Source organism: Cibotium barometz, chromosome 59, assembly GCF_041138505.1.
Source record: "Cibotium barometz isolate CiBa-2024 chromosome 59, ASM4113850v1, whole genome shotgun sequence".
In the NCBI taxonomy this organism is placed as follows: domain Eukaryota; kingdom Viridiplantae; phylum Streptophyta; class Polypodiopsida; order Cyatheales; family Cibotiaceae; genus Cibotium; species Cibotium barometz.
Window position 1 is genome coordinate 13,208,273 of NC_141104.1, and position 22,469 is coordinate 13,230,741.

At 42.2% G+C, this 22,469-nt stretch overlaps 1 protein-coding gene across 3 annotated transcripts in view; it reads right to left on the reverse strand.

Moving 5' to 3' along the window:
• Positions 1-226: 226 nt before the first annotated feature.
• The window catches only part of LOC147605493 (uncharacterized), a 38,622-nt gene continuing 16,379 nt past the window's right edge, over positions 227-22,469 (reverse strand). For 2 of the 3 annotated variants that reach the window (XM_086793067.1, XM_086793068.1), the window contains 3 exons: positions 2,521-2,796; positions 2,266-2,403; positions 227-2,115 (listed from right to left, as the gene is read on the reverse strand). In XM_086793067.1, coding sequence (XP_086649193.1) covers positions 577-2,115; positions 2,266-2,403; positions 2,521-2,796 — 1,953 coding nt within the window. In that variant the 3' untranslated portion in view covers positions 227-576. Of the gene's footprint in view, positions 2,116-2,251; positions 2,404-2,520; positions 2,797-22,469 lie in introns of all 3 variants that reach the window. The other variant, XM_086793069.1, reaches the window with a different exon arrangement.

Sequence of the window (22,469 nt, forward strand, 5' to 3'; positions counted from 1 at the left end):
TGTCTTCTCATTATGGACTCCATTGCTTTTGATCCACCATAACTTGGCATTGATCCATGCATCTCAACAGCCAGAACCAGACCTGTAATCTTCATGTTTGCAACTTTAAGAAGAACTATCAACTGCTGTCAAATGCACCACCAACAATACCAAAATGGTAGTCCACAAATACATGATATATCACATGAGATTCCATTCCGCCCATTAGACAATACACAGACCACTATTTTTGTCATATTCTTGTTTTAAAATAGAAATTTAGTAGCCAAAAAACATCAGACTTTTCGTAGGGGGGACAACTCACAGCCTATCTAGAGATTTAAGAGCAACTACCAAACCTGCACAGCTCGTTACAATCCGTCATCTTCAGATAAACTTCCAAAAGCATTTGCTATCCAAGTCACTCCGAGAACATTTCTCACTTCTTGGCCTCTGTAAAAATCCCAGGCACAAGCAAGGACACAAGTTCTGATCATCATTTGAAATGCTCTTGATGTCTGGCCTGTTGTATCTTCACAAAGGGAGTCATGAATCAGACTGGTGTCACATTCTTAACAAATGTACTTCCACCAATAATCACCTGCTCGCAGCAGTATTTGTTCCCATGGCTTCCTTAGTGATCAAATTTATCCCGCGAACCCAAAGCTCAGCTGTGAAAGCAGCAGCTGCATCAAAATGTATCTCCCTTCCACTGGTTGTCACAACTCTGAAGATGACGGGTTTTCCCATGTCACGGTTCTTTCTGTTTTTCTGAAACTTGAGGCTTGATCCCAAACTTGCTTCCTTGCAAAACACATTTCTCCACTTTGACTCTCCCCATTTAAGAACTCCTGACTTCAGCATCTTCACAAATTTTACATGTGGCCATCCCTTTCCTTGCCGTGTGTGTTTAGAAAGCTGTCCTCCTGCAAGCACGAGTTTCTTTGCCATATGATCCAATAAAACTCCCTCAACTACTTTTCCAGAGGCACTTTTCCTTGCAAGTGACAAAGCAGTGTCACCCCTTGAATTTACAAGGTAACAATCGGCTCCTTGACTGAGAAGAAATTTACAGGCATCTGCATGACCCTCTTTTACACAGAGCATCAATGAAGTGTATCCCTCCTCATCCCAAGCATTGATAGAACATCCTTGCTTTAGCAAATGAGCCAGAACCTCCGAATTTCCTCTTTTTGCAGCAAAATGAAGTGCACTGAAGTCACCCTCTTTTAAAATGTTTCCAAGGATTGCATCAAACAAAATTCTTTCGTACCGCTCCTTGTTACCACTTCCTTCTGCCAGCACCAACACAGTCTCTCCTTTTGCATTTTTCAAGCCAATAGAAGCTCCAGAAAACAGCAGCACTTTGAAGATTTCCATATGGCCCTCTTGAGCTGCAACCATGGCAGCTGAGAATCCAAACTTATCTTGCTGATTCAAATCCAGATCCTTCTGCTCAAGGATCTTCTTCATAACTTTCGAATTTCCATGACGCGCAACAAAGTGGAGAGGAGAAAACAAATCCAAGTTACCAGAATGCAGCCTTTTCCCTGACAAAATGGCATCCCAAATAATCTGGTGTACACGGAAACGATGGCTACTAGCATCTACAATGTCAATCACAGTTTGTCCTGCCTTGTTGGCTGTACCAAAATCTCCTCCTGCAATCAATAGTTCGCCAAAGCATTCATGATGACCGGACACTGCACACAGCATGAGAGAAGTTTCACCAGTTTCCGTCCTCGCATTCAGATCACATCCATGTGCTACCAATGTTTTCAAGACAGGTAAATACCCTTGTCTCGCTGCCAAATGTAAAGGACGAAATTCTCCACCATCTTCTGTACATACGCGGTACTCAACATCTGCTCCAGCCTCTAAGAGTATCTGGGCTGCTGCGACATTGCCACAAAGAACAGCATGGCACAAAAGTGATCTGCCCATTTGCTCGGTATTAACTGAAACACGTTCAAGAAGCATACGAAGTATTGTTCCTTTTGCTTCCCAATATTCTACAGCACACCATGCTGCATTATAGGGTTCCGCCATTCCAGCACCCACCCTCAAAACTTCTCCTGAACTTAAATCCCAAGACCATGCTCCAAGTCTAGCTTGGCAATCCGCTTTAGCTCCTGCCTGCAATTTCCCCCGTATCAATAAGCCTCAAATCATGGAGCTAATTTGATGCATTGGGATTCATGTTTCATCTCCTTGCTTGTACATGGACATTAAAATGCATAACTAGAGTTCAGTAAAATCATTCAATGCTAACCTTGTGACACTTACTTGTAGCAAATATTTCACCACAGTAGCTTGCCTGCAAACAACAGCGGCAATCAAAGCAGTACAGTCAACACTTGTGTGCAGAACAGGCTTCAATGAACGAAGCAGCACCCTGTGCCATGAGTTCACATCCACACCCCTCTACAAACATGAGAAAATAACAAATGAGAGGTGTATATGTCTTTTAAATAAGAATTCCCTGTATGAGCCACTTAAAAAGGTAGATTAGATGAAAGTTTCAACTATAATCATTCTTGCCTTTATCAAGAGCTCCACAATACCAACAAGCCCCCGGCTGCTTGCATGGATCAGGGCACTTGTTGAAACTTCTGGTCTGGTCATCTCCCAGCTGATCAAAAGTTCTGCCATCTTCACTTGACCAGAAAGGCATGCCTCCAACAAAGCCTCCTCACAGGCAGGTTGAGAAGCTCCAGCTTTCAGCAAGATACTTAACACTTCATAATGACCTTCTCGCGTAGCTGCCGTCGTCGCATAGCCTCTGAAAAGCCTTTGGTTTACATCCGCACCTGCTATCTACTCTTATCAAAAAGTGAAGACACATCAGCCAGGATTTAAAGAATGAAGTCATAAGACAGTACTAAATTATGTGATCAAAGTAAACAACCACCTATCCATAGCCGGTTTTGACACAAGCATGGCACAGTGTGCTAGACTAGTGGTCCAGAAGGTGGATTTTGTGCGTGATTTCATAGTCGCACCTTTGATAGGTGCAGACATGATTTTAGGCATGAGGTAGTTTCGTAAGTACCACCCTTACATTGACTAGAGTAAGCATTTGTTGAGCATAACACAATATATTCTGGCCCAGTCCTCATTCAAGGCATAAATGTACCCCACAAGTCCCGCTTATTTCTAGCATGCAGCCCGAAGAAACACCTAGAGTCTCCTGCGCTAGGTTTCAACCTCCATTTCAATCACAGTTTGTACATAGTGATAGTGTGATTGTTCCTGCTAGTTCTCATTTTCCATTAGCTAACCGTGTTGCTAACAGTGATAATGAGTGTTCTCAAGATATATTGAAGTCTGTTACAGGCAGCATGAAAAGAGCACGAATATCAGACATAAGCAACATCGGGAGATCGAGGCTTTGAATACTCCAAGACAGCTTTGTCCACCACCAAGTCGGATCAACAAGAAGCAGCATTCCATCATCTACCGATGGATACCAAAGATCAAGAAGAAGGATTCGGTCGTCTACGATACCGAAGACGTGCAAAGGTTTTACAAAAAAGATCCAGCATTGTCAATGTCACAAATCCCTATATTCTAGGGACATGCGGATGCGTGTCAGGCCTAGAAACATGCGGATGCATGTATGTATTATACCTGGGCATGTGTATGGATCATATGAGTGGATGCATATGAGTCCAAGGACATGGCAGGACATTTGTGGACTTTCGGGCGGTGCCCGTGTGGATTCCGGCCATGCACACATGGTGTGTTATGATGGCAGGCGGAATATTTTCAAGTACAAGAATGATGATAGGTGGTTCTCCAAGTTTACATGTGCACAATGCATAAATGATGCATGCCATAACTTTATTTTACTTTGTGTGACATTGTCTTGCTGCCTGGACAATGCTTGTTATTTTGGCTTGTGAAGTCCGAGGGACCGGGGACGCCCGGGCACCTTGTGGACACGTGTGTGCACTCCTGTTTGGGCCTAAAACTGTGGGCTTATGGGTTTTGCAGGTGGTAAGTGCGTCCACACTCAATTTACAGCTTATTTCATTTACTACTAAAGTTTATTGGTTTGCAGGTCCACACTCATTAATAAGTGCCCGGACAACTTATAATGCGTTCGCATTTGGTTGGACCAAAATTAATGAAGTCCGGACAGCTTATGGCCATTTCCCATTTGGTTGGACCTAAACTTATACAAACAGGACAAATGGAGCACTATGGGCTGGACACCTTATGGGGACACATGTCAGCCAGTATGTGTACCCACCAGGCCCCTTAGGTGGCACTGGAAAAAAGGCGCCTCCCTCAAGAGGCCTTTTGGGCTGTTTTATTCATTATTCAACACATTGGAGAGCTGGTTGGAGCTTTGGGAGTTGCTACAGGGCTGGTTGCTTGCTTCCCGGACTCACACAAGCTTGGACAACGATCCCCACACTCTTCTAAAGGGCTGGTTGGTAAATTTCAGACCTGCAATTTCTGGTTATTGCGAGTTTTGGGCTGGTTACAGGTGTCCAAAGTCAACTTGGACAGTACAGGACAGCTCTAGGGACCTCCACAGGGCTGTAGGACCCTTTACAGGTGGATTTCTCGCAATAGAAAGTTGCTGTTTTGGACTGGTTATTGCACAAAACAGGCCGGACAGCAATGGAATATGTGAGCATGGATGTGTCTCAAGGCTTCCTGGTATAGCAGGTGCTTAGGGCAAGCATTGGGGACACTTGCTCGCGGAGAACACAGGTTTCTGGATCAGTTTCTCGCGTGGAAACAGGGCCTAAAGATCCATTTACATCTTGTGTAGGGCGGAGTACCTGTGAGGATTGTGATACTCTTGTGCAGGGCGGATGTACCTGTGTGTAGGGCGGATGTACCTGTGTGTAGGGCGGATGTACCTACAGATTCTCTTGTTTGAAATGTATTCATTCATAATGTATTTGGAAGAATCAGGTGCAGGCTGGTGGTGAATCCCCAGGCACCCGTAATCTTGTACTTTGCAGACTCTTTTGGTAATATAACCTAAAGGGGGGGGGGGGGGGGGGGGGGTCAGCCTATCATCGGCCCCTTTATGTGGTGTACTGTCATTTTCAGCTTTGTGGTTGTAATGCTCAAGTGTTAAGTGCTCAGAATCTTGTTCACATTTATACGATTCCAATACACGCGTCCGCCTCCCGTTACATGGGTATCAGAGCTCAGTTTTTCCCCTCATTGGAAAACGGTCTGAGGCTTGGAATCATAAGTGGTGACCTGATTTGAGTGTCATGGACAGCCACATTTCTTACAGTGTGGAGAACACACAGGACCGTGAATTTCATGGTACAAGGGATGCAAGAGATGCTGCAGCCAATGATGTCTAGAGCTTAGGTCATTGAAAAATGACCCGGATGCGAAGGCAAAGGCTTCGGTCCATGAAGTCACTTTTGAAGCAAAGGAAATGGATGTTGAGAAACCCCAAGAGCTTGCACTTGCATACCTAATGGTTAAGGGTGATGTATACACCGAAGCTGATGGTAGTTTGGCTTTCAAGAAGCCACCCCTCATGGCTGCCCGTGGTGATGCACATGATGCACAACAAGCAGGAAGAGCACAGCAAGTGCCAAATGCTGAAAGGACAAGAGTCCCTAGTGCTAGGCTTGATGCAGGTCAAGAGAAGAGTAAGGATGAGGGATCCTCTACTCATTCCCGCTTTGCTCCAAGAAGACATATCCGTTCTCATGTTGAGCTTTCCACTCATTTGGAGAGTGTGGCTCAAGAGAGAACGAAGAGGGATCGTGAATCTTCATCGCGGCATCATCATCATGCAGATGAACAGGATGTACATAGGGATGCATATAGAAGGAAGAAGCCTCGAGAGTTCAAGTCCGGTGACAAGGATGTAAAGTTTGAAAATTTTCAGGGACGGATGGACTCTACCAAAGCACTTGCTTTCATTAGACAGTTTGAGATAGCTTTTTGCAATGAAGACTTTTCGGAAAAGTCTATGCTCAGGCATGTGGGAATGCATCTCAAGGATACGGCAAGTGATTGGTGGCTTGCAAAAATACTTGATGGAAGTGCTGCCCCAACTTGGTCTTCTTTCAAAATTCAGTTTTATGATCAATTCTTACCACCAAACTTTGCAAAGGATGTACGCAAGGAGTGGGATTGGCTGTCCCAAGATGAGGGAGAGTCCGTTGCTTCATACATAGCAAAGTTTTGGAAAGTCCTTCTCAAGGTTACTCCCTTCATGAAGATTGGAGAGGACGAGAAGAAGAGAAAGTTTGAATCGGGGCTACATCACATCATCCAACAAAGCTTGGGAGTGTACCCAAATAAAACCATACAAGAGCTTATACACTCAGCCATGATTGCGGAGAACTTGCACATAAAAGCACCCACAAATAAGCCATTTGCAGGTCAAAACAAGAGCAAATTCAGGACTGGTTATGACCAAAAAAAGGGTGGACAGCCACCTAAGAATGCTCCCAAAGATGGCCGAGATGCAAAGGATGACTCCGAAAAGAAGCCGGGGGGTAAACGCCACAATTTTGGGCTCTCAAAACAGCAATTGGAAGAGTACAGGAAGGCTGGAAAATGCTTTAAGTGTGGCAGTAAAGATCATATATATCCTAAATGCCCACAGAATCCTAAGAATGCTGAGCCTAATGTGGAAAAGCCTCTTGTGAATGTTGTACCCGATGTGCAGGGTAATACAGGGCATGAGCCCAAGAGTAGAGTCATATGCAAGGCTTGGGGCAAATTGAAGGATCAGCCCGCTTTGTTTCTTTTTGATGATGCTTCCACAGATAACTTTATATCCGTACAGATGGCTGCCGCCATAGGTCTCAATGTGGAAGACATGGGAATGCAAATGAATGCAAATGCCGCCTTTGAGGGCAAACAGGTTGATGTAACTCCGGTCATTGGTAAGCTCCGTGTACATATACAGGACTACCTCGACCATGAGAGCTTTTTAGTGGCTCCTCTTACAGGTTGTGATGTTTTGTTGGGGATGCCCTGGCATCACCGTTTAGAGCCTATTAAGGCTTACAAAGAGAAGAAAATCAGCTTTGTACATAGAGGCCGTGAGCACTCTATAGATGCTGGTACTACTGGAAGTACCATACCTCTTGTAAGCCATGTACAAATTAATAAGGCAATAAAGAAATCAGCTTGTTCTTACTTGGTTTTTGTACGTGATACCATTGAACATTCTAGTGTTGATGTTAGTACATTAGATCAAGACAAGCTTAACTTTTTGAATGAGTTCAAAGATTGTTTTGCGAATGCTTTGCCAGCAAGGTTGCCACCAGAGAGGCCGGAAGATCATTGCATAGATCTAATTCCCGGTAGCTCTCCACCTAATAGGCCACCATACAGGGTGAGTGCTAGTCAACAAGAAGAGATTATGGCACAGGTGAATGAACTTTTGGAAAAGGGTTTGATTCGACCTAGTTCCTCGCCATATTGCTCGCCGGTACTTCTTGTTCAAAAGAAGGATGGTACTTACAGGATGTGTGTTGATTACCGTGCCCTCAATAAGATAACCATCAAGAATCGGTTTCCCATTCCGCGCATTGATGACATCTTGGACAAGCTTGAAGGTTCGGCATGTTTCAGCCGAATAGACCTCAAGAGTGGGTATCATCAAGTGAGAGTGGCACCTCAAGATGTACACAAGACTGCATTTAGGACAGCCTTTGGTCTTTGTGAGTTTTTGGTGGTGCCTTTTGGCCTTACAAATGCACCCGCTACCTTCAACAGGATGATGGACAGGGTGTTCAGAAAGCATAGAAAGTTCACAGGTATATTCTTTGATGACATTATTGTATTCTCAAAGAATGAAGCCCAACATCGTGAGCACCTGGCTATTGTGTTTAAAGAGCTTAAGGAAAATCAGCTCTACATAAATGCCAAAAAGAGTGAATTCTTAGAGATTCACTATCTTGGTCACATTGTATCAAAGGATGGTGTGCGCATGGATCCCGCAAAGATACAAACCATGCAAGAATGGCCAGAGCTGAAATCAGTCCATGAAGTGAGGAGCTTCCTTGGTTTATGTGCTTACTACAGGAGGTTCGTCAAGCATTTTGCTTTCATTGCCGCTCCGTTACATGAGTTAACGAAGAAGAAAGCAATCTTTAAATGGACACAAGAAGAGAGAGATGCCTTTCAAAGGTTGAAGAGTGCAATCATCTCGGGACCGGTACTCATTATTCCGGATTTGCACAAATCTTTTGTGGTGGAATGTGATGCATGTGGGGACTGCATAGGGGCTGTTTTGAACCAAGAAGGACATGCCATTGCCTATGAGAGCAGACGCTTGCAACATGCAAAGCTTCACTTACAGGTTTATGAGAAGGAGTTGTTGGCTGTAATTCATGCCCTTACTATTTGGAAACACTATCTTTTAGGGGCTGATTTTATGGTCAAAACTGATCATCAAAGCTTGAGATACTTTTTGACTCAAAGTAAGCTCTCAGAGAAGCATATGAGATGGGCAAATTTCCTCTTAATGTTTCATTTTCAGATTTTACACACTCCAGGGAAAAATAATGTGGTGGCAGATGCCTTATCTAGACGACCACAGGTTCATACTATTACAGTTGCATACCATGAGGACTTATCGGATATGCGTAATACTTATCATCTGGATGAGGATTTTGCACATGTATGGGCTGAATTACAAGAGGGTATTGCTGTCCCATCTTATGTCATAAGAGATGGATATCTCATGATGCAAAATCGTATGTGTGTAGTAAAGAACCTTCGCCATAAGGTTATGGATGAGTGCCATGCTCCTCCATATGCAGGTCATAGAGGCATTTTGGCCACAGCACAAGCTTTGGAGAGGTATTTCTTTTGGCCAGATATTCGCAAGGATATTGAAGCATATGTACGTGAATGTATGGTATGTCAAAAGGTCAAGTTTGATCGACATAAAACACCTGGATTGCTTCAGCCTTTGCCTATACCAAATGAACCATGGGAAAGCATTGCTATGGATTTCATTATGGATTTGCCAAGGACGCCACAGGGAAATGATGCTATTTGGACCATCATTGACAGGTTTAGCAAGCACGCACATTTCATTCCCGTGCGCAAGACAATAAAGCCAGATCATATGGCTAGGATGTTTTTGGCACAGATATTCAAACACCATGGCATGCCTAAATCTATTATGGGGGATAGAGATCCTAGAACCACAAGCTTATTTTGGCGCGCATTGTTTAACAATATGGGTACAAAGTTGAACTTCTCATCAGCTTACCATCCACAGACAGATGGGCAAAGTGAAATAGCAAATTCAGCCGTCCTCGGATTGGGAGAAGTATTTACCACTTGTGGAGTTTGCCTACAACAATACGGTACATACTTCTACGGGCAAGGCGCCCTTTGAGATTATCTATGGCAAGGTGGTACTACCACCCATCCTTCGTACAAAGGATGAGATTTTTGCAGCAGATGAGTATGTCAGAGACTTGGATACTGCATTTGCACAGGTACGGACAGCCATAGAGAGGTCTCAAACCAAGAATAAAAAGGCAGCTGATAAGCATAGAAGGGATGTACAATTCAAACAAGGTGATTGGGTCTTGCTGAAATTTGAAAAGGCACGCCTTCGGAAGAGGCCAGGGAAAGAGGGAAAGTACCCTAAACTTTCCAACCGGTACTATGGACCTTTTCAGATCTTCGAGAAGATCAATGATGTTGCATTTCGGCTTGTACTCCCAGATCATTGGAACATGCATAATGCTTTTCATGTGAGCCTATTGAGGCCTTATGTGGGACCGACACCGTTTGAGCCGGTTTTGGAAGACCCACCCGAGGTGGATGAGCTGGAAGAGATTCTTCAACCTGAACAGATTGTTTTTCACAAGGAACGAAAGCTTGCGGGAGGCAAACTTGTTCGTAGGTACCTTGTGAAGTTCAAGAATTAGTCAGCTTTGGATGCGAAATGGATGGATGAGGCCTACTTCGAGGATTACCCAGATCTTTTGAAGGCCTATCTGGAGGCTTTTCAGTTGCGGTCAACTGATTAGAAGCCGGGGGGATGTCACAAATCCCTATATTCTAGGGACATGCGGATGCGTGTCAGGCCTAGAAACATGCGGATGCATGTATGTATTATACCTGGGCATGTGTATGGATCATATGAGTGGATGCATATGAGTCCAAGGACATGGCAGGACATTTGTGGACTTTCGGGCGGTGCCCGTGTGGATTCCGGCCATGCACACATGGTGTGTTATGATGGCAGGCGGAATATTTTCAAGTACAAGAATGATGATAGGTGGTTCTCCAAGTTTACATGTGCACAATGCATAAATGATGCATGCCATAACTTTATTTTACTTTGTGTGACATTGTCTTGCTGCCTGGACAATGCTTGTTATTTTGGCTTGTGAAGTCCGAGGGACCGGGGACGCCCGGGCACCTTGTGGACACGTGTGTGCACTCCTGTTTGGGCCTAAAACTGTGGGCTTATGGGTTTTGCAGGTGGTAAGTGCGTCCACACTCAATTTACAGCTTATTTCATTTACTACTAAAGTTTATTGGTTTGCAGGTCCACACTCATTAATAAGTGCCCGGACAACTTATAATGCGTTCGCATTTGGTTGGACCAAAATTAATGAAGTCCGGACAGCTTATGGCCATTTCCCATTTGGTTGGACCTAAACTTATACAAACAGGACAAATGGAGCACTATGGGCTGGACACCTACCTGGACACCTTATGGGGACACATGTCAGCCAGTATGTGTACCCACCAGGCCCCTTAGGTGGCACTGGAAAAAAGGCGCCTCCCTCAAGAGGCCTTTTGGGCTGTTTTATTCATTATTCAACACATTGGAGAGCTGGTTGGAGCTTTGGGAGTTGCTACAGGGCTGGTTGCTTGCTTCCCGGACTCACACAAGCTTGGACAACGATCCCCACACTCTTCTAAAGGGCTGGTTGGTAAATTTCAGACCTGCAATTTCTGGTTATTGCGAGTTTTGGGCTGGTTACAGGTGTCCAAAGTCAACTTGGACAGTACAGGACAGCTCTAGGGACCTCCATAGGGCTGTAGGACCCTTTACAGGTGGATTTCTCGCGATAGAAAGTTGCTGTTTTGGACTGGTTATTGCACAAAACAGGCCGGACAGCAATGGAATATGTGAGCATGGATGTGTCTCAAGGCTTCCTGGTATAGCAGGTGCTTAGGGCAAGCATTGGGGACACTTGCTCGCGGAGAACACAGGTTTCTGGATCAGTTTCTCGCGTGGAAACAGGGCCTAAAGATCCATTTACATCTTGTGCAGGGCGGAATACCTGTGAGGATTGTGATACTCTTGTGCAGGGCGGATGTACCTGTGAAGAGGCTTGTGCAGGGCGGATGTACCTGTGCGTAGGGCGGATGTACCTACAGATTCTCTTGTTTGAAATGTATTCATTCATAATGTATTTGGAAGAATCAGATGCAGGCTGGTGGTGAATCCCCAGGCACCCGTAATCTTGTACTTTGCAGACTCTTTTGGTAATATAACCTAAAGGGGGGGGGTCAACCTATCATCGGCCCCTTTATGTGGTGTACTGTCATTTTCAGCTTTGTGGTTGTAATGCTCAAGTGTTAAGTGCTCAGAATCTTGTTCACATTTATACGATTCCAATACACGCGTCCGCCTCCCGTTACAGTCAATGGCTTGTCCGGAAGCAATAGCCCCATCAACAAGATGAGTAGGAGGAAATGTACACACCTACTGCTGCTATACTAGAAGGCCACGTCGTCATTCTTCTTAGTTAGTACACTTATGACTCCTTTTTGATAGGCACTGCACATTTTGTGAGCCCTTGTCCTGGGACACCAACTGATCTAGGGTCTAATCGATGTCAGAGTCTATGTGCAAGTCCCGCAAAAGTAAGATGTAACCCACTCTCAAGCTGCAATGATATATATTGGATTGGACTCCCGACCCGAGAATGTTCTACAATGGTGGCAAGCCCACATATATCCTATGGTCTGCACCAATCTCATATTCTTGGAGGCAATGATATATATATATTGGATTGGACTCCTGATTGGACTCCCGACCCAAGAATGGTCTACAATGGTGGCAAGCCCACATATATCCTATGGTCCGCACCAATCTCTCGTCTGGTGCCTAGAATAATGGATAGATCATTTAGATAATCCAGTGTCTACCACTGTGAAAGACTTCTATTCAAGGTGACTAACAAGGTAAAAGAAAGATCAAATGTGCTTTTAAGGGGCCACGGGACAAGGCAAAAGGAAGCCATGGGCACCCACTTGGGTGCCTAGGACACCCAAGAAAAAGGAGCTAAGTCTGGTCATCAAAAGGGTGCCCTATGTCAAGGGAAAAGGACTTTATGTATATTTTTGTCCAGAAAGGCCGAGTCACTTGTAGAGGACTGGCCGACCAGTATCAAGGAGCCTACATAAGGGTGGGTTGGCAGCCTACGTAGGCATTCTACATTCCCAGAAGTTAAGCGCCGATGCTTCAGCCCTCCGGCAAGCCAAAGAAGAAAAACGCAAGCAAGCAAGAGTTCAGGAGCACAGGCGTTTTCATCCAAGGAATCAGGGCTGAAAAACAAAGATCTTCATCACTTTCTTTGTCGCCTACAAGCAAGGGTGGTACCCTTCAGGCCCGGGCGCCATCAAATCTAAGAAGATGGGAATTCTGTGGAGAAACCCTAATTCAGGTTTGAACATCAAATAGTCCATTACTTTGTACGTATTCTCTTGCAGCAATAAAGCAAATACTCTCTTCTGAAGGGGAAGAAGGGGGGAAGGGGTGGGGAGGGTAAGAGAGAGAGAGAGAGGGAAAACGGGGAGATGTCATAGTCATCTCCCCGTTCCCGTTGTTTTAGGTGGTGGGGCAAGATATGGGAGAGCGCGCAGCAGCCACCACGCCTTCCCGAGGGGGTGCTGCTGATTTCCGGTCTCCTATGTGCTCACGTTACCCTAAATGCATGCACCGACTGTTACAGGTTTCCTACATGGTATCAAAAGGTCAGATGGATCCCTAAGCTACTTCCTCTCATGTTGGTTGCATGGCGCAATTGGAGGGGGGTGTTCCAGTACCAAATCAAACAACTTAATGAAAGAAAGCAACATCTAGTTTATCCTAGAATTAGCCTGGATTAGCCTAGATTAGGGAGATTAGCCTAGGTTTAGAGAGAAGAAAGTGTGATTTCTCATATTCAAGTGATTAGCCCCAATAATGGCTTATTTTGGTATATATACATGACTACCCTTTTCACACTATCATTAATATTGTCCATGGGCATGGTCCATTGGCCTTGGACCCATTATTTATATGAGACTGCCACAAAAGCCTTCAAAACAAGCTATAACATCTACCCCATAATGGCATAAGAGCCTTGTATAGCTTCCAAACACTATGCATCCAAAACCCAAGGGTATAGGACTATCCACAGTGAAATTTCCAGCAAGCTAATTCATTGTTCTTGACCCTCGTTCATAAGGCCAAATGAATCTGAATTTACGAATACTTTTAAAGGAAAGAAGAGAATCACTGAAAACAAACAAATCAAAAATAGAAAAGCTTAATATAGACACCCGAGAAGAAATAATAATAATAATAATAACTTGCAAAACTAGACAAATATATAACTAAATCACACACGCCTACATACACACAAACAAATTCTTTATTAAACCACATCAAAAGAATTTCTAACAAACAAGCTACACAAATTTTGAATGACTAATTAGCAACGACAAAACAAACTTTAAATGACTAATTCACCAAAACAAAACAAGCAAAGACAAGAATACAAAAAGTGCGAACATTACCTCAAAGATTATCCAATCATGAAGTATAAGATCATCAACTCCATCAGCATAGCACTGAACTAGGTGCTACATCCCTACTCATGTCATCAGTACCCAAGAGTAGGTGCATGTTTACATATAAAAACTATTGTCCTAACCAAGAGGACACAATTTTTATACAGAGACCAACGAGTTGAGTTTCTATCACTTCTCCAAAGATGAAGAACAGACTCAGGCTTCAGCCATGATGAAGGCTAGCACCTACAACTAGACTAGCAAAACAATCACTTCCCTATTAAAGCAATGATTAAGCGAGACTAGAAGCAATGATAAATAATAACTACGAGCTAAAATTATCTAAACAAAAAATGGGCTTTTAAGCTCTCCATTTTTGTGAAACTTATTACTTATAAGCTTAAACATTCCAAAAGAAGACGCATCAAAGATATATCTACTTCGATTCAAAAAACAATGAATTTTTCTTAAAACCTGATTAAAGAAATAATCCTTTTGCACAAGCAAATTGATGAGTTGGCAAGCTTGAGTAATAAAAGCAAACTTGTTTAAAGACATACGAGAGAATCTGAATAACTAAGAAGAGACAACACCATATTTAGTTATTTTAGAAATGTTAGAAGTGAAGTGAGGCATTCTGATAATATTTAAGTTGGAATACTCACGTTGTAAACGTTCATCATCTATATCTACATCTATACCAACACAAGATTGAGAAATCTTGAGGTCCAGAAAAGAACAATGGTCATTATTTGCAATGCAATTAAGCTATGTGTGCTCCCACTATCAACCAAAACATGTGCCACCCATTCCATTTATACATGCCTTGCATCTTTGCAACTGGCATAGACATCACTTGAGATGTTACATAAGGTAGCCATATTATCCTTGTCACGATAAACACACATAGATAACTTCTGAAACCAGACGGGAACTCGGATGCAATGGACAGTCACTTCAGATGTCAACAAAGATATGAAAACACAACGGAAACAACCATAAACAACGCTATAGGGAACACAACACTGAGCCGGAACAGCCGGCCCCCTATAGGAACTGCTTTATTCCAATAAACAGGTTACAATCAAACCAAGGTGCGGGTGCAATACTGCACCGGATTTTCCACAAGCTTCCTCAACAAACACTTGCACAAGAATCAAAGCACAAACCGGTCCAAGATCCAATATGAATCAACAGTCTAGTGTGGTGTCAAACCCAACACCAAACTCTATGTCAAAACAACCCTCAGAATGGAGCCTCAAATCTGCCCCAAAGGAGCTCTCAAATCAGTCCTTGATGTCTCCAAAACAGTCCCCCTGAACCAATGGCCAGAGGCAGCGGTGAAGGGAGAGAAGAATCTGCAGTTGTATGGCCCATGCAAGAGAGAGAAGAACCTGCTGGTTGCTATACCACTGTACGGCCAGCGAATCTGAGAGGAGAAGAAGCGGCCCAGCTACCGTACCACTGTACGGCCTGTGGGCGAGAGAGAGAAGAAAACGTTTTTATCTGCTACCCGCCACCCTCTCCTCATGCGCATGCTTCCTCCTACTTTTAAAGGAGTTGACCAGCCCCAAAATAGCTGTGTTTTTCCCCTTCTGCCAAAAATAACCAAGTTGGCCCAAAAATAGCTGAACTTGCCCAAATATATCAATTTAAAGCTTTTCTTGGCTTGTACTCCAAGTTTTAGCCAAAAATATCAACTTCTATGCTTTTCCTGGCTTGATGCCCAAGTTTCATCTAGGCGCCTCCTTTTGTCTACCTATCATGGCCAAAATATCATATGTCCAACCCGTCTTTAATAATATGTGAACACACCGACTTATAAGTCACTTTATTGATAAAAATCCTATGGTGCCATGCTGTGTGGCCATCTTTCAAGCCAAACCATGCCAGTAAAATGCTCTAGCTTTCTTTTGTGGAAAATCCCCATTCACACCTTGGTTCCAGACAGTGTGTGAAACACTGTTCAAGATTGGTGAGAGGACCAAATTGATGACAAACTTCACTCTTCTTTGATCCACCCGTACATCTTCCACTTCACTCCTCTTTGATCCACCTAGGTCAAAAGGAAATCCACTACCATTCATTACATCTTCAACTTCATTGTTGGCATCTTCAAAGAAATCCTCATAATCTTCCTCTTTTGTGTCTTCATGACAAGATTTGGTGAGAATGATGCTTAAGCGCATTTTCTTGACTTTGCAAACCTTCCAAAAATCCTTGGTCCATTTGTCACCACACTTGAAACACAAGCCTTTGTCCTTCAGGTCATTAATGCAATCTTAACCAATAACCTTGCTCTTGTTAGATGCGTACACATCAACTTGCTTCCCATCAACATTTGGAGGTCTAAGAAGAGAGTTGCCAAATCTGAAATTTTCTCTCCCATCTCTTTCATAAACAGTTGCGAATCTAGGAAGACCCGTGTGAGATGCAACATCATGTGAAGTCTTGCCCATAGTTGAAGTGCCAAAATCAACCCTAAACCCATGCCTTTCTCTCCATGTGTATACTTTGCCTCATAGATCTCTGCAAGAAGCATGGCCTCCTTGATGGTTCCGAGTCTTTGAGCATCCATATCAACCTTAATGTCCTTTTGATGAACTTCCTCAATTTGTACTCCTCACTCAAGCCTTCCACATGAAGTGAGACTTCATGAACTTGTACACATAATTCGTGAAATTGGCCGTTTAAGTGAGATCATCCCATTTCTCTACCATCCTTGATCTATTAAGGCCTGAAACAAAGGTTCTCCTAATCTCATTCTTGAAGTCCACCCAAGTAGTGATCAAATAGCCATGAGCATTCAAGTGCCGCCACGACGCATGGGCATAGCCTTTTAGATGTTTCCTCTCAGTCGGCTGCTCTCTCTCCACGCCATCTCTTCTTCAGGCTGAAGCTAGGCGACTGTTTGCAGCAACCAGACGGCTGCACCTCCCCATGCTACGCATGCTCCTTCAGGTGGCTGTGGCTGTGGCTGTGCGCCTCCAGACAGGCAGCCCAACAGGCTGCGCTGCCTGCCACAGCAGGTGGCTGTGCGCCTGTTTTCCAGCCAGCAGAACCCTGCCCTCAGGCGACTGTGTGTGTGCTCCATCAGGCCATCTTCTCTTCAGGCTGCAGCCAGGTGTCTGTGTACAGCAGCCAGGCGCCTACTGTTCATCAGGTTATACTCTGTAGCCAGGCGGTTTCTCTTCAAAGTGGTGGTTATTACTCTATCTCCCTCCTCCACAAGAAGGTGGCTGTGTTCTACACAGCAGGTGACTAATCTCCTGGGTAGGCGATCGTGCCTCCTTTCCTTAGGCGGCGTCTTCCTTCTTCAAGAGGTTACATCTGGTGTCTCTGTCAAGTAGCTACCGATACCTCGGGTATTGGTCCTCCATCTGCCATCCACAAGTAAGTGAATTTTCAGATTTAAGTAAAGTATTTTGTTATAAATCTGATAAGGGACTCTCTCCACGGCAACACCCGTTCGGTGCCGGGTAGTCCAAGCTCTATTGGAGAACCTCGGTCCAAAGGTGCTGAGATCGGGAGAGCCAGGCGTTAGTACGAGAGCGCCTGTTTGTGCGTGGTCTCGGAACACCAGTGAGGCGCTCTCCGCGGAGTCCAGTGAAAGCACAGGACCGTAGAGACTGGACCACGCTAGTGGTCGTTTTGCTTCGAGCATCTACTTCGAACGTCGACTTCGAGCCTATTTGTTTAATACTGTATTCATATGTACATGGACATCATCTGGTTCTTGGAACCCATGGAGCATTGTATTTGTTAAATACTCCCAATAAATATATCATATATCGGCTAATGAGCTGAATAAAATACTTGATGATGAGCTAAGGCATGTTGGGCATGGATCTAGGGCTCTGATACCAAGTTGAAATGCAAGAAAGATAGGGCTATGGTGGATCAAATGCAAGAATCAAAATCATTAGCATGTAATTAAGATGATTAAGATGAGATTAGTGAGCAATTAACTTAATAGGATAATGTAGGCATGGATACGGCCCGTTCCGGCCCCAATGCTGGTGTCCATCTTTTCATTTCATTTCATTTCAATTTCAAGTTGTATTAAGTTGTCCATTTCAAATTGTGGTTTTAAAGTTGTGCTATTACGCGTGTGGGTGTCCAACGGAGTCTTCCCACTTGACGGGATCGGTTTCAAAATGCGCCTTTGAGTCCCGATTCTCCCAGTCTTATAATTCCGCAACAAATTCATCCTCCTCATCCTGAGTCCACCTCCTAGATTTCTAAGGACGCTCGGGCTTCCTTTCAGTGCCCTAAACAATATCCCACAAACCCTTGTGGATAAACCAAATCCGCATTTGAAGCTTCCAATGGGCATAGTTGGGTCCTTTCAACTTGTCATCCTTGTTCGTACAAGGAGGAGCCATATCCACAGCAACAAGAAACACATATCTCAGCTCTCAAAGACTTCTCTCAAGTGCTTTCCAAACAACGAAGCGAGGCTCCAAAACCAATCAGCCCCCTCTCAAACCTGAGAGAGGAGGAGGCTGGACAGCAGCAAAACAGTCCAAGAAACCACCGTGAACCTCCTACCGAAAGGGCAAGGACTCGTGGAGGAAGAAGGAGATGTACAGCCACTTGTCTGGCAACTCCACATGCAAGAAACTCACCAACAACTAATGCGGGAGCAGAAAACACAGCCAAAACTCCAACGCTTGCCTCTGTAGAAGAAAACGCAGCCAAGATCCTAGCCGGCTTGCCTCTGTAGGAGAAAACACAGCCAAGAAACTGGCCGGCAGCAGCAAGAAAAGGGTTAGCTGGACTAGAAAATGCAAAAAATTAGGAAAACACAACCACTATTTGGGACTGATCTGCAACCAGGAGGAGCTAGAGCAGAAAACGCAAGGCACATATGAGATGGCGGGCAGATTTGCAGAAGATGAAGCACCCTGAACCTAAGCGAGTGATACCATGTTGGAGAATGCATAGGCGGAAGCATAAACAAGACAAGAGAGAGAGTAGAGAGAGCTTGTGGACGAGATCACCTTTTATATTAGCTTGAAGCATTACAATGGCAATTGGCCAGCAAGAAAGAAAGAAAGATATATTAACGTCTACGAGAGGCCAAAGTCAGCCTATGAGACAAAAAATAATACAACTGTGTTCTTCCGGTCATCGGAAGAAAAGAAAAAGAAAGAAAAGGAAAAGAAAGAAAAGAAAAAGTGTGCATGTGTCTGGATATAACTTGTGCAAGGGATTGGATGGAATAAGTGAGAAATGGGGAGACTCCTTATAAGTGCATGAATGACCTAGCCGACTACACTAAAGCAGGCCGACCAGCTCACGACCCATAAATAGAGAAGAAAATACATATATATATATATATATATATATACCTAGATGAATCCAGGAACATACCCAAATTCACCTTTTAGGAACGTGCATGTTATATACTCATGGTAGTCAACCCACAAGGCTATATAACTATCAACTCCATTATGCACAGTATGGACTAGATACTAGACATCCCCACTAACGTCATCAGTGCCCAATAGTGGGTGTAGAACTCTGTATCAAGATATGCTCTCACACGCACTCCACACACACACACACACACACACACACACACACACACACACATAAGAGCATATATTCACACAGCCCTTCGTACTGAGTTTCTGTCAAACCTCCGGAGATGCAGGGCAGACTCAGCCATAATGAAGCCTAGTACTAAGGGAAGTAGCAAATAGAAAGAATTAGTACAGCAAATAAATGGTACATAAAATACCAAATAAATGGTACAATCCCAAAACACTGAAATACATAAATTCTAACAGTTATAGCATGTATAACTTTTTTGCTCCAAAGCATAACCAATAAAGATACATTTCTCTGTCTTTGGATCCATCTTGGTTCTCACTTAATCACGAACATGCATATATGCAATAAATCTAAACACTTTCAAGTGAGACACATCTAGTTTTATGCCTGTAAACTTCTGTTCAGATATCATACTACCATAAACAGTTGCACTGGATGTCATGTTCATAATGTAAACAATAATTATTGTCATTTCAATCCAAAAATAATCTGGCATATTCTTTTCGGACATCAAGGCCCACGAGCAACTTCTACAATGCGTGTTTTTCCTTTATGCAACGCCATTCTGTTACGAAGTGTACCTGCATGTAAATTACCTCTTGATTCCTTACATTCTCAAGAAATCATTGAACCCATTGGAGAAATATCCACCATCACATCTTAGACATGTGATCTACATACCTTTTTTCCTTCTCAACCAAGGCTTTAAATCTCTGAAAGTAAGCAAACACCCCACTTTTCTCCTTCATGAAGTTTTGTATGTACATACACATATGAGTATATAATATATATATATATACATATATGTACATATACATATATGTACATATACATATATATACATATATATACATATATACATATATACATATATACATATATATATATATATATATATATACATATATACATATACATACATACATACATACATACATATCTCATATATACATCTCATATATATACATATATATATATATATATATATATGAGTATTATATATATATGAGATATATATGTATATATATAAGTATTATATATATATATATATATATATATATATATATATATATATATATATACATATATACATATATACTCATGTATATATATATATCTCTCATATATACATATATATATATATATGAGTATTATATATATATGAGATGTATATATGAGATATATATGTATATATATGAGTATTATATATACATATACATATATACATATATACTCATGTATATGTATATATATATATATATACATATACATATACATATATGTATATAAATAAGTATATATGTATATATGTATATATATATGAGTATATATGAGTATATATATATATATATATATATATATGTGTACATGTACATGTATATATACATGTACATGTATATATACATGTACATGTATATATACATATATGTACATATATATATATATACATGTACATGTATATATACATGTAGATATATATATACACACATATATATATATATATATCTACATGTATATATACATGTACATGTATATATATATATGTATATATATATATATGTACATGTATATATACATGTACATGTATATATATATATATATGTACATGTATATATATATATATGTGTATATATATATATATATATGTATATATATATATGAGTATTATATATAAGTGTTATATATACGAGTATATATATATATATATATATATATATATATATATATATATATATATACACTCATGTGTGTATGTATCCGTATGTACACACACACCTGTGTGTATCTATATATACACACACATATATGTATATATACACATATACATGTATATATATATATGTGTGCATGAGTGTACACATATATAGATACATATATACATGTATACATATATACATATATATATATATACACATACACACACACATACATATATACACACACACACACACATATATATATACACACACATACCACACTTTCTTAGTGTGATTATCAATGAATGTAATATAGTACTTGCAACCTGCAATTGTGCAGTCTTAGTCGGTCCCCATATATCAAAATGTATAATATCCAAATGGCCTTGCACTGACGTGCTTTTCATGCAAAAAAGTATATTTAGCCTGCTTACCAAGATAGCATGCTTCACATACTTTGTGCATACCATCAACCTTAAACTTCAGTAAACGTGCAACAATAACTAAGTTTTTCATAATATTACAAATATAAAGTACATCTGCAAGATACTTCATTTTGCCATCTTGTATAAACAATGGCACTTTATCAACATGCGCAATGGGGTGCGGAGTATCATCACATGTTTCTACATATCGTAGTTTTTCCAATTTTTTGTATATCTCTAAACAACTCACCATGACTACTCTGTTAGCAGTCATCTCCTGTCTATACAATGAGGGCCTTTGTTGTGGGTGTGCCCGCCCAGGAGCCTTTCTCATTTTTCCCCATTTTTTCACGTTTTTCCTATATTTTCTGGCCGTGGGACAATTATGTGCTGGCCGATTCCTACTATTTTGGCTAACTGGTGATATGTCTTGGCCGACTGCTTTTAGACTGACCGACCAGCACTAGAGGGTGGTATAAATACCATCCTTGGTCCCCCACTTCCCATTGTATCGCATCTTCGTGTATATAGCAAAGTTTATACAGCTTCTCTCTCTCTGCACTTCTACGTTTTGTTCTCCACAACACTTGTCTCATTTTTCCGCTATGCATTCCGACATGGTATCAGAGCCCAAAGTGGCATAAAGCTTGGAGACAGTGGGAGATCGAGGGTTTGCTGATTTTTGGTGCTGATTGGAGATTTCTTGGGCTGTTTGGGACTTGGAGATCAGGTAGAAGGCAGCCATCACCGTTGGATAGCCACCTTGTATATTATTTGCAGCCTCTTCTTCATTTTTTTCCCACCCACCCTCGCTTCACAAGACCTTGTGAACCCTTGAGATGGCTGAGAAGCACGTGAAGATCCCTACTCTCCCCACATTCCCGATGGATCGACGGTTGGACAGGACCAACTACGTGTCAGAATACGCAGCGGAGATGATGACCAAATCTGGGAACACGAGCAAAAACGCAGGCAGAAAAACAGCACAAGAGAGAGACAGATGTAGGCGTGTAACTCTGCTCTATATACACAAGAA